Genomic DNA, 13172 nt, shown 5'->3' on the forward strand with positions numbered 1-13172 from the left:
CAGAAAGTTCTGTTCGACGAGGAGAGCCCAGTCACATAGGGAGTTTAGGACAAAGACTCTTCAGGTTCAGAGCAAAGGTTAATCGGCAGAAAGCACCTTAAGGGGCAAAGGTCAAGTAGTAGGTATTTAGGAGAGCTGCTACCACCCTTGGAGTTGAAGAACACTTCACCTAGAAGTACTGCCCTGGCCAGAACTGACCTGGGCCAACCCCGGACAGCACTCCGATAAGCAGGACTTTGCAGCCAAGGTAAACCCAATGGGGAAAAGGGCAGTTAAAGGGAAGTTCTTGGTCACGGATGGTGCCACAAAAGGAGAACCCCTAGTTAAATCAAGAATCGCTGGGAAAGACTTGCCTCACCATCCTACAGGGTTGTGGTGCCGAGGGTCCCCTCCAGCTGTTGCCTTCCGGTTTCTCTGGATACCTTGGGTGGCTTTGAAGGAACCCAGAGGCATACGAATTGTGGCAGACAAGCCCCTCCTCATTTCCTGTGAGCTGTAACACACAGGTCACCTTTCCAAGATAAAGTCCCCAAAAGGTGCCTGAAAAGATTATACATCTCCCCACCCGCCTAGCGCCCACACCTGGAAAGGTAGGATGGCGAACAAAGGCCATGCCATCTTAAAAAGTATTTAAAACAAGCACAGGAGCCGCTTGGACTATAGGGTGGCCCTCAATGCATGATCACTACTAAAACAGCAGCAAGCAATTTTGCATTCTTAAAAACGATTAAAAATGTTTTTAAAAAGCCACCAGTATTTTTACTTGGGGCAAAAAAAGGCGACTCAAGGTGCCCCCAGTGCACTATGGCTTGTAATGCACAGAATAAATACACGTTAGAAAGCAAGGGGCAGCATCCCCTGCACAGCTAGCAACATGGGCGTCAGTGCACCCAAAACATGGCAAAGTGGCGATGGAGGGCCCCTTGCAGCACTTCACCTAAAGTGAGGAGTACTACCATAATGATGTTTTAGTTATATTGCGCGGGGGCCTGAACTGGAATTCATGGAACAGGAGTGGGAAGTAGCTCCTAGGTGACATGATTTTCCTCTGACCAAGAGCGAACCACCATGACGCAGGAGCCCTTAAAGAACAGTTAATTAATGGAGTGTCTGAAAGATGGTGGAACTGCGGCATCGACCCAAAAACACATCTTTAATCTCTTTCCATTGCTGCATTACTCTGTCTTCTACGCTATTGCTCACTGATTCAGTCGTCTCTGGCCATGTTGCTTTACATGTCTTCGCTTTTGCCATCTCTTGAAATTGCTTTCCTTTTTTCCTTTTGTCAATTAGTCAATATTGCGGCTACCTGTCATTTAGTCCTTGCCTACTTTTGCTGCCACACCATAGCTATAACACTACATCTTGTAATGTGCATTCCTCTCCATTACGCACTCTTTATTGCCACATGTTCATCTCTGTTGACACTTCTTGTTCTGTAAAGTGACCCTGCTCGCTCGCTCTTCTGCTGCAGAAGGAGACACTGATGCATAGCATTTAACAAATCTAACTTACAAATGAGAAACTTACATACATTTGGATCCAGTACATATACCTGTTAGGGCAATGTATCATTGTTATGCTTCCTCCCCTGTCCTAGTGAGAACCCTCCCCGTCGAACCCCCCCCCCCCAGCACCTTTTGCTGGACGTATGGACCCTTTTCTTTCTATCCTGAATGAGGGGAGCCTTTTTCCCCCCTCATACATTCTCATCTGATCTTTGGAATTCTGTTCTGTGTTTTCTCTTTACTAGGGAGTCTGCTTTCCTGCATCTCTCTTCAAAGGCATCTGTGTTTAACTTTTGCAGCACACAGTACCCTACTTGCAGTGTTGCTGGGAACCCTTTGCTAACTCTTCTTTTACTATCCTTAACTACTGTTCTTAAGGTTAGGGTGATCATTTGTATCCTTCCTAAAAAGTTATCCTATGAGATATTAGCACACACCACCTTATATGGAGTGCTAAAGGGATCCCCCATTCTCACTGCTCCTGTGACTTAAGTCACAGTGTCAACCCTGCAGTTAAGGCTGGTGGAAGTGGACATGTTCTACCAAATAGACTATTCGCAGTCCTAGTTGCACAAAATAGGGTCACCCATGTTCTAACGTGCGTGTGTGTGTGCGTGTCTGTCTTTTGGCATGAACCCTTGGGTGTCCCTGGGTAGGCAGGAAGCGGGCAGAGTTTAACACTCCCCTGCCCTTTATCTACCAGAGTGCCTGAATTGAACCAGTGCCCACTGGGGGACGGGGGGGGAGGTGGGCTAGCTGTTCTGATGGACAACCACCCACCCCTTTCTGTAAAGTGCTGAGAGAGTTTGCACAGGAGTGGGAAAACCAAATAAAAGGCGAGGTTCCTGAGGCAGAAGGCAAGTCAACCACTGGAACAGAAGATCCGAAGGTGAAGACGACCAGAGACTTCCAGTAACTGAAGCGACCACCGCTTTCCTGACCCCATTTTTCCATCGACAGAGGAGCTCTCTTTCACTGGTGGGACCAACCAACCCGGAGACTAACTACAAAACGAGTTATCTCCCGAGGTGCCGTGCCTTCCTAGAGCTGCGGACCATGAATGCCAGGAGAACTCATTTGCAGTGCAACATCTTTGCGAAGCAGAATACGTCCAAAACTTTGGCGACATCCAGTTGGACCGCCAGAGGTCCAACAACACTCATCTAAATCCCCTCACCAGAGTGCAGGACTTCAGAATCGAAGATCGGCCGGGCGGTAATGTTGGAGACAAAAAGGTGCCAAGACCACAGACTAAGGAGACCGAAGAAATCTGTGCCAAGGGTCCTCTCTCTCGAGACACCTGCTGAGACATCCCATTCAGAGTCCTCCCTTTCGTCACCAGACCGAGGAATCAGGAGTCCCGGGTCCATCGCTGCTGCACAGAGGAGAATTCAGCTAAGTTTACTTCTTTGAACGTTAGGTAATGTGGGTCCAACGGTAGAACTTACCTTGCGCCAAAGAGTCGCTCCAGTGTGACAGTGCGTGAAGAGGTGTCCTCCCTACCTCTGATCCAGGCTTGCCTGCCTGTGTCCCATTAGGAAGTCCTTTAGCAGGGTCCCCTTAACTTGCGTTATATTGCGGAGTGTCTTATTCTAGTGACTGAAAGGAGGAACTTTGCTTATTCTGCTACTTTCTAAGACTTTGACTCCACTCCTACACTGACTTTTCATACAGTTAGGGATTGGACTTGAAAAGCATTAGGAGCTCTGAAAAGCGTCATTTGGTCGTTAAGTTTTGCTGCTGTGTGTATAAGCCACTTATCTGATGTGGTTTTGCTAACTAAATACAATTATCTATAAAGCAACGCGAGTGCACGCTAGTACGATAATACAGTAAAACTGTCAGTGTCAGCTAACAATTGTAATCGCGAGCAACTTCTATTCAAGTAATCACCTGGGAAAAGTATTAAGAATTCCTTTGTTTGTTGGTTAGTGAAATCAGTATGCATCTAACTTCCTGTAAATAAGAATACAATGTACATGTTTAATATAACATTTACTGTGTAAGAGGTTCTTTGGACTATTGTATTTACTAGGATAAGTGTACTTCCCTACAGATCACATCTTCCTCCTATGATCAGTCCGACTGCTCTGCCACTCTACCAAGGATCCTGGAGTAGTACAGACCTATGCTAAGAGTTGGGGACCTGTATGCCAAGGGATAGTTTTATGAAGTCTTACCTCAAGTGGACTTTAGGAAAACTCCAACAGTCACCATCCATTCTTTACATGTCCTCTGAAGTTTAATTATTGTACCTTTTAATGCAAATTCCCAGACACACAGTTCATGTCAGGTAGGTAGATTTGTGCTGAACCCTTTTGCCTTAGGAACCACACGGAGTGCCGGTTAGCTTTGGTATCAAGTTAACCAGGATCTTTTAGGCCCTACCCAAGAGCTAAATAGCTCCCAGCAATTGTGAGCCCTGCAGTGCTTTTGCTAAAGCGCTTTAAAGAGAACGTTTACATGCACCATTATCCAACTGAAGTTAATACTCATTTATCGACAATGTAAGGAAAAAAGGGTGAGTTTGCGTTGCAGCCTGCAGATTACAGATCGCAGCCGCGAGCACTCACCCGACACAGCTATCTTACCATAAAATATGGATGGCAGTGTACTGGGACCTCTCCCAGTACTGGCAACCCCAAAATGTCACTTCATGTCTGAAAAAAATAGGGACTGCAGCAGTGGCGTGAAGTAGAGAACCCTCACTTTTCTTCAAAGTCAATCAAAAATCCAGGAGTTGTGCTCGGGGGAGCCGATGAAGTAAGGGGAAGATTTGCAAAGGAAATCTAGCAGTGTCTGTCCCTGCTGAAAAGGGCAGTTTCTACCCATCCAGACGTACAGGACGCTTTCTGAGAAGTGCAGGAAAGGATCACACGTATCGAGTGCTCCGAGTACCCTGCCAGAGCTGTCGCCATCTACCCGTCTGTGTCCAAGATATAGCAAAGGTCTATGGGGTGCACACTTTGTGGATGTGAGGACACACCGGCAAAATGGTCACTTCTAAAAACATACGGGGGGCAGGGGTGGGAACTGTGACTCCAAGGCAAAATACAAGTATCCCTCTCCTTTCAAGACGGCAGAGGGGAGACAGTTGCATGAACTGAGCACTGCACTGGTGTAATGGGAGTATTATGTAAGCATGCACGGGTGGGGGAGGTCCTGGCGAGGCACGATTCAGGCACAATCACTCATGGGCAGGCATTGAGGCAATGCATGTCACCGTTTCTCAGGACTGCCCATACAGTCTGTAATTGCATTATCCCCCAGGATGCCATCATCAAAACACATCCTTTCTGAGGCCCATTGCGGGTGGCCACCAGACTCCCTACAATTCTCGGAGCATGCATTTGTGAAGGCATTTCCCTGGGCCCCTGGAATGACAGGATGCTCATTGGTGGAATGAACTCCCTGGCCAGGGGGAGTGGGGGGCTACTTACACTGTGGAGATGAGGTGCAGGATCAGGTACTCTGCAGCAAGGCCGTCCCCGAGCAAGGCGTGGGTCAGGAAGCCCAGGAGCTCTGCCCGCACAGATGACAGCTCCGACAGGAAACTGGACACAACTGCAGCGGGAAAGAAAGGATGAGAAAGTCAGACTCCACCCGGCTCACCTTCACCCATAAAACAGGCTTTGAAATACAAGGGCCACAAAGATGCAGCATTAGATTATCTTTAAATATTGAGAGCAGGTAGAAACAGACAAAATGTAAGGACTGAGCATTTGCGACCCAGATAAAGTCACTATGGTGCAGTGTGGAGACGTAGGGATCAGAAATCAGGCCGACTGGATCCACAATGGACAACTGAGCCACATTTCACACGATGCGACTAGGCAGAGAATAATGCCCCACTCGTCTTTGCATCCATCTGAACTGTGGAGGATTCCATTGTGCAGAAGCGACACGAATCTGCCGAGGCATGGGAAGTGGGCGTTTCCGCCCTTGCCTAAACCAGGTCTCCTTTAATTGCAGTTATTTAGAGAGAACACAGAGCTGTGAACACTTTACTCTTCTGAACAGAAAAATAGATTTATTAAACACTGGCCATGAACTTTTCAGAAGCCCTTCTGTAGTCAACACAATCTCTAAACACAAAGCAAACCGATCACTACCAATAACCTGGGCATTTGTTATACCAACATCACCCTTACTCATTCTTTTGGCCCCTTCTTTTTCCCCACCAGTAAGGTGCAGAATGAGACATGTTTTCTTTTGGCATTAAAGGCTGCAGATTTATTTTCACACATAATAAACACAGCAAACAATAGTAAAAATAGTTTTGAAGGTGCAGCGACCGCTCTGTGTCCAAAACTTGCTTCCCCTTTTTCCAGCAAAGTCCATAATAGGCACAACTCCCCCAACCCTTTGTGTCTGAGACCCGCCTGCTCCTGCAGGTGTTCCTGGGCGGAGAGAGCGCTGTTTGTTGGGGGGAAGCTGAGCCCTCATTGCTACCACCAGACGCCCCCGCCGCTTAGGCTCCCAAGAGGAACTGGTCCGAAAGAGCGAAGACCCTTCCGGCTTTGCAATGGCTCATTCGGAGTCTGTCTCTTGTCACTGGTAGCCAAAACACTGCCTTGCCGTCACGCGACGCCAACAGCAAGGCTTGCCGTAGCTGTTCCTCAAGCAGGGTGGGTGGGTGTAAAACGAAAATCTTCTGCTGCAGCAGGCGTCCTTCTGCTGAAAGCTGAAAGTTCTTTCCAGCAGGACGCCTGTCGCTTATATGGGGCTTGGCCCGCCCCTTTCTTTTGTTGCCCTTTGCGGCCTTTCCAAGTGCTTTGGGCTTATTCCTCACCCTTACCCAGGGGGCAGCGAAGAGGAGGGAGGACCCTGCCCCGGTTATCGGGGGGACTCCTCCATTTTGGCTGCTTTCATTTCCGTCACCTTCATGCACCTATTCTGTCGCGTTCCCAGTTCGGTTTGCAAAGGGAGCCGGTCACCAAACCTTTAAACGCAGAATGGTGTCTGGAAGATTTACTGAATTTTTAATTCTCAGTCTGGAACTCCCTCTCCTCGAATCCTATCAAACTCTCCTGCAAAACTACATATTGTGGAACTTGTGACTTTTGGGCACTAGGCCTCAATCCTTAGCAGGGTTGGCCTTAAGAAAATGAGACCTGGTCTTAGCTTTATCTGTGGGTGCTCTACCCGATTTAACCCACTGGTCTAAACTGGTGCAAAACTCTTTGCTCGGTTTTCTCACTGTCTTTACCACTCCGTTGTTTACAGTGTTGTCTTTGAGTTTTACACCTATTGCAAAAATGTTTCTAAAGGTATAGTGTTGGTGTTCCATTATCAGAACACCCACATGTGAATGTATATATGTATGATAGTTGTGTGATCATTCTTACCTGGGGTCTTCAATTGCTTAAAGTATCTTAAAGCCCTACTAAATAATTGTATATATTTATACCTCTGTGTAACCATAGACCACTCGCACCCACCTGAATCGAGGCCTTACTTCCCTGCTACTTTACATTAACAGGGCATGGCTTGACATCAGTGGCTTTCCTGTGCACCATAGGTTGGCACCTCAGAATCCACCCAGATTGTTGCTTCTGAAAATCTCTCAACGGTCGGGATTTTCGATCTGGCTAGTCAGTGGTACATCAGGCTGGAGATACTATTCCTGGAACTGGACGACACTGGCACAATAAAAAAAAAAAGGACCATAATGTTTGATTATCTCACCCCCAGGACATGATGCAGGCAGGCATCAGTGATGGCCACTTCAAAACAAATGGTGGAAGATGACCCTGGTGGTGGAAATGAAGCTGGTCCTGGAAGCTCCAATTCGTGCTAGAAAGCTTCAACTGCAGAAGGTGTCGGGGGGGGGGGCATTGTTAGGCAGAATTATACGCAGTACCCTTTGGGAACACCACACACAATTAAGACTACAAGTGACAGTACAATTTCACCTTTGGTACAAGCCTGTACTACACAGTTATAGTGGTGGTAGCAGTGGCTGAGCAGCCAGACTTATCTCAAGAGTAAGTGAGCAGTACAAATAGTTACACAAAGGACAGCAATTAGTACGATTCAGGCAAACAATGACTCAAGGTTTCCAAGTAAAATAATATACATTTATTTCACTCTTCAGTTGTATAACATTTCACTATTCTAAAGCAGTTTAAAAAAAAAAATAATAAATCACTCTTAATACACCGCACAACTCCCAATAAGTTCCAGACAAGTTAAGCTCACAAAATGAAGTGGGAGCAAAATTGCACTCCAGCTATTTAAAAGGGAGGGAAAGACAAAGTTATCAGAAAACTAACCACACCAACAGGTAAGTACTCAGGGCAATTGAACAAGAGGAACTTCAATGATAGAATCAGGTTAAAAAGGTTTAGGGCCAAAGTCAATAGGTCAAAAGTCTTTTTCTCAAGATCACATAGTTCAGGGCAGTTTGTGGTAAAGTTCGTGCCACGGATACCGGATGAGGATGGTTGGTAGAAAAGTTACTTCAAAGAAAAGAGAAGGACAAGCCCTCGGATTGGAGAAAGATTTCAAACACTTTCACCGTGGCTGAACGAAACGAACAACCGGATTTGCACAGTACCTTAAAACGGAGAGGGAGCTGTAGCTGAGGCAGACGTTCCTGGTAGTTCTTACAGGCTCACAGTTCCTGAAGCGACTGTCGGACTGATCAGAAGTAGGAAGTCTGGAGGGTCCTGCACTACCCAGGGAAGAAACCAGCAGCAGAGCAAAGCAACGAATAAAAGGTGCGCTCCTTAAAACCCAAGCAGGGTCCGACCTTCCTGGCTATCCGGCACACTGTAGCTCTGTACAGCGAATTCGACCAGAGGACGGCTCCTGGCTTCAAGTTTGGGCGAAATGGTTGGTCCCACCAGCTCACGGGAAGAAGTTTCCTAGAGGATCTTCTGTCGTCGGATTCTGGCGATTCAGACCCTGCAGCAGGGCTTCACCGGGCGGATTTGTCGAGGTGGGGGTCCTCTTCCAGCAGTTCCTCGTTGTTTCTTGCGTTCCAGTGGCGACTGCCTTTCCAGTGCCAGAGACCTGCTTTTCATGCAGTGTTCCCCCTTTCATACAGCCTGGCTGTCAATCACAGCAGGGTGGCTGTCCTGGCAAGGACAGTCACCCAGCCCATCACACAGGAGTGCGACTTGGGTTACCAAGGGAACCCATGGCAGGGGTCCTAAAACCCCTCCCTCACATCCTGCCTACCCAGACTTTCAGGCACCTAAAGGAGGGCTTCTGTGTGGAAGCCTGCGAAAAGGCGATGACCAAAGGGACCAAACCTGGTTTGGCGCGCAGAGTAAAACACGAGAAAGACATTTACAAAATTAAATGGCAAATAAACCCAGCCGGAACCGTAATAAAATATATATGGTCCAGCGGGTTTACTTTGAAGCTAATGTAATAGCCTAAAACAATACCGTGGTTTTTTTAAGATGACCACGATACAAAAAATAGAGTAGATACCACTGCCACCAGCCAAGTCTTAGTGTAAAGGGAGCGAAACAATGCCTCAAGAGGCACAGATAAAAAAGGGATAGGAATTACCCCTTTCCAATACTCCATGCAAGATGGGGTGTACTGGATCTGTGGTAAAATTGACTAAATAAAGTTAATGGCAGTAGTCAGCCCCAGAAAAATGGAGTCAGTGGGAAGTCTTAGAGCTAACCCTGTGTCACTGCACTGAAGGTGCTGTGTAACACATGAAGAAAGTGGTACTAGGGAGTAGGTGAGGCTCCAGTGCCCAAGATCACACAAAAAGTAGAAATACACATAGCAAAACACATGCGAGAGTGGGGAAAAAAAGGCTTCCACTCTTACCAGGTGAAAAAAAGAAAAAATCCTAGAAATCCAGCAAAGCTGCTGAGGGAATCAGTAGGTAAGGGACATTAGCCATTTGTGAGAATTCTCCCTAACACCAATGTTTCACAATTCAACTCTGGGCAGAGTCCCAACAGGCGCAGCGAGGTAGACGACTAGGAATACTATCAGCCTGCAATATGGTTCTGGGACAGTTCCTAAAGCTTCTATGGGCATGATCCTCAAGTGTGGGCGTGTTGGGGGTAGATGGGAAGGGTTGTTAAAGACTGGTGGTTCACACCGGTCCAGGTGTTGAACAGATGAAGGGCTTCTGTGTGATCAGCAAAGGGGTAGCGCTTTGCTGGGACAGTTGAAGACCATGCTAGTTGTTTGCAAAGAGCTCTGGGTCTTCAGCGGGGTGCTCCTCTTCGTGGTGGGCGTTGGCTCCATAGACTACCTGCTGAATCGCTGCAAAAGTCTTTTCAGCCAGGATTTGAGCTGCAATTGCCTCTTGTTCTGCATTATTCAAAGTGGCAGGCATCAGGGACAAAAGGGATTATTGGAGAACAGACCGGTGAAGCAGAAAGGAGAGGTAGTTGCGGTCGTCTGTGACAGAGGCACAGGATACAGCTGGAGAAAGTGGGCCAGCTTGGCGAGACCCCAAGAAAGTGCAGGGGATAAGGCTGCGGAAAGTACACCAGGTTGTACTGTGTGTCGGGAGGAAGGCAGCACAGGCCTCTGGAGCTGCCAGGTGAGGGGAGACAGAGTGCCTGTGCTTGGCTTGGGTCCTCTTGTGAAGTTTCTTGAATCAGCTCTGACTCTTCACGCTCCTGGCAGCAAAGGGGCTCCTGCTTCTGGGTCCAACTAAGCAGGCGCGGCATAGAGCCACAGGGAAACTAGCCCTTCTAGCAGGAGTTGTTATCCAGTTGTCCCATCAGATCAGGGGAGAGGGGTTCAGCAGCGGGTTCCTTCAGGTCTTGTTTGGAGCGGCAGCGCTTCGCCGTCCGATATTTCCAGAAGTCACAGTGTGCTGGTAGAGATCCATCCTTCCTCGAAAAGCAGGCCCTTTAGATTACAGGTTCCGAGATCCAGCTGTAGACTATGTAAGTGGCGCTGGTGGGGGATTCGAACCAGTGTTGCCCTGCGTTGTCTTGCTGACAAAGCAAACACGTTGTTCCTGAGCTTTCCTCCTTCAGCCATAGGGGAAATTGAGAAGAACTACAGCCCTCAGTCCTGTGGTACAGGCATCCAGAGGCTGGAGATTGCCTTATCCCTCTTTGTGCACGTGAGAAAGGAATTTATTTTAATTTTTTTGGATTTTCTGACAAACAAGAATCCACAACTGTTTCCCAGCTCTGGTATACTCCAGGATTGGTTCTTTACTTGGAAAATCCGAAGGGAGCTAACTATGAATAGTCTACGTTTTTGCATTGTGTGACCCCGTCACGGACAGGCCGTCAAGTGATGACTTATCACGTGGGGCGACACCAAGGGACAGGCATCATATTCACTCGCGATCGGGTTGATCACGCGACTGATTTAATATATTTAAACTTCACGCATCGCAGGACGGGAGGCTGTGATTGCAGCCAATGCTCCGTTCCCGTGTTGCGTTTGATACATATTTATATATACAAGCATTGGTATTGTTGGTCCCGTAAGAAAGGTACGTAAGGTCACATGAGCGGAATCACGATCACGTGACTCATTCAAATCCTATTTAAAAACGCACCGCGGGACGGGAGGCTGTGCTTGCAGCCTCTTCGCCGTCCCTGCGTTGCGTTTGTGATACCAGTCGAGTTAAGGGCAAGTAAGTTTGGGAAATGGGATTTTGACCTTTTCTTTGATCCTTTTTTGATTTATTTTGACACAGATGTAGTGAATAGTAGATTGTGGTGGGTAAGAAGTTCATTATTATTGTTCTCTCTACAGAGTGATTGCAATATCTGGCCAGGCCTTTGGAAGATTAATCAGGAAGTGACACGGCAGTCAAAATTGACTATATAGACCCTGGATATATCCAAGGTCAGTGAAATTAGCTTAAAATTCATTCGTGGGATACTGGCGCTCGCTGGACCATAGAGGCAATATTAGTACAAATCTCTGATTTTTTGTTAAATTTACATTTAGGGTACAGAGAAATTATTAAAAACAATACATCAGCACCTGAAGAAGGGGTGAAGAGAACCCCGAAACGCGTAGTGGACAAACATGTGTTTGTGTGGAGAAACAAAACCCCTTTTGTTAAATTGAAAATTACAAATTCGGCAAATTTTGCTGAACTTTTTTTGAACAAAAAAAGTTTTTTCTAACAAATATCGCTTGTGATTAAGAATTTTCTGCTCTTGTTTATTGAAATATCTTTGTATTTGATGAAATTGTGAAATTCAGATGTGCAAGAATTTTGTAGGAATGATGAATACAATTACCTACTAAAAGACATTTACGGAGTATGTGTATGATTTTTGAAAGTTTGATTGAAAAGAGGCTATATCTTCTGAATTGATTTTAAAGAGATTCTTTCTCAATTAGAGTGACCAGGTATATGCCCCATAGGTTTAGTGTGGCATAAAGTTGTAAAGGAAATTGCATAGTCATCTGACACAAGAGGTCTTCGGGGCAAACAGACAGGCTCAGTTTTAGTGAATTAAGGGGAGGAGTCAGAGACACCAATGGATTCAACCCAGTGAAATTATTTTAGACCGACAAACATCCACCACCAGCCTAGGCCTAAGACTAGCAACATACTATCTCTGGGACACTACGCCCTCCTTAGGTATCATAAAGGACACTTGGAACAAACCAGTTAAAAACAGAACCAGGCTTTGGGTTCAATCTGGCTGAGACTGGAGAAGGATAAAGTCCCAAACCCAGTACAAAATACAGGAGGCTACCACAAGGCAAAAAGTTGGGTTTCTGTCCAACAACCACAGTCAACCAGTTTTTTCTCTATGTGCAAACACTCAACCCATAGTGTTCAGGTACCATTCATTCACACATGGCTCGACCCATTTGGGAGAGATTTTCTCATTTCTGTTTTCCTCTGAATTCTGGGACTTGCAGTGCTGCATTAATGTGAAAAGCAGGACTACACGTCCCAGAACGCAAAGGCCAGGACTGCACAAGCATTTCCAAAATGGCCCGAGGCATGTTGGCATGTGTGTGATACAGGTACTTTTTCTGCGGGATGGTTGGGTTTTATGAATGATTTAGACGCCAACTGCAATAGGAGCCTGGGGCTGAAGGGTCCCAGTGGCGAGGAAAACGACAGCAAAGCAGTTATGCACCGAGGAGTATCAACACGCCACCGAAAGCGAAGGAGTGGCTGATTACCTGCAGAGCATGCTCAGTGATAGTGGCATCGCAGAGGAAGGCTGCAGTGATGCACGCTGGCCACCAGTGCGAGCTGAATGGCAAAGCTCTAAGGAGACGGGCCACAAGTACGTGTTGAGGGGCCGTATTTGGGGGGGGGTCGGCTAAGATGCGCTGTAGCAGAGTCCACACCGGACTGCTCTGCGACATAACGGGGTACGCTCATTATGCAGGCCAGGGGGCCCTTACCGTAAGGTTGGTGAGAAGAGAAAGGAGACCCTGGGGTGACAAGACCAGAGCTCCCCCCACCAAGAGTGACATGGCCCGTCTAAACCAAGGACAAGGAAACACCCTACACAAAAGAACAAAACAAAAAAAAAAAAAAAAAAAACACTGCCTATTTGGAATGTAAACTGGAACAAGTGATACAAAATGAACCACAGACCGTGCAAGCCAGAGCCTTGAGGGTGGGGGTTGGGGGGGTAGTTCATCTCCAGAGGCAAAAGAATAACCCAAACAGCTCAAAGGGTGCAATGCACATGTGTTGCTTCATTAGACAGGGTTTACCCATCAATT

The 13172-nt window shown here is 47.0% G+C and overlaps 1 protein-coding gene across 3 annotated transcripts in view; it reads right to left on the bottom strand.

Annotated features, from left to right (window-relative positions):
* Positions 1 to 13172, bottom strand: part of MCMBP (minichromosome maintenance complex binding protein) — a 183664-nt gene that overhangs the window by 44496 nt on the left and 125996 nt on the right. For all 3 annotated transcript variants that reach the window (XM_069611948.1, XM_069611947.1, XM_069611946.1), the window contains one exon: positions 4949 to 5072. In XM_069611948.1, the coding sequence (XP_069468049.1) occupies positions 4949 to 5072 (124 nt within the window). The remainder of the gene's footprint in view (positions 1 to 4948; positions 5073 to 13172) is intronic.

This window comes from Ambystoma mexicanum, chromosome 8, assembly GCF_040938575.1.
Source record: "Ambystoma mexicanum isolate Mex_15411 chromosome 8, UKY_AmexF1_1, whole genome shotgun sequence".
Taxonomy (NCBI): Eukaryota; Metazoa; Chordata; class Amphibia; order Caudata; family Ambystomatidae; genus Ambystoma; species Ambystoma mexicanum.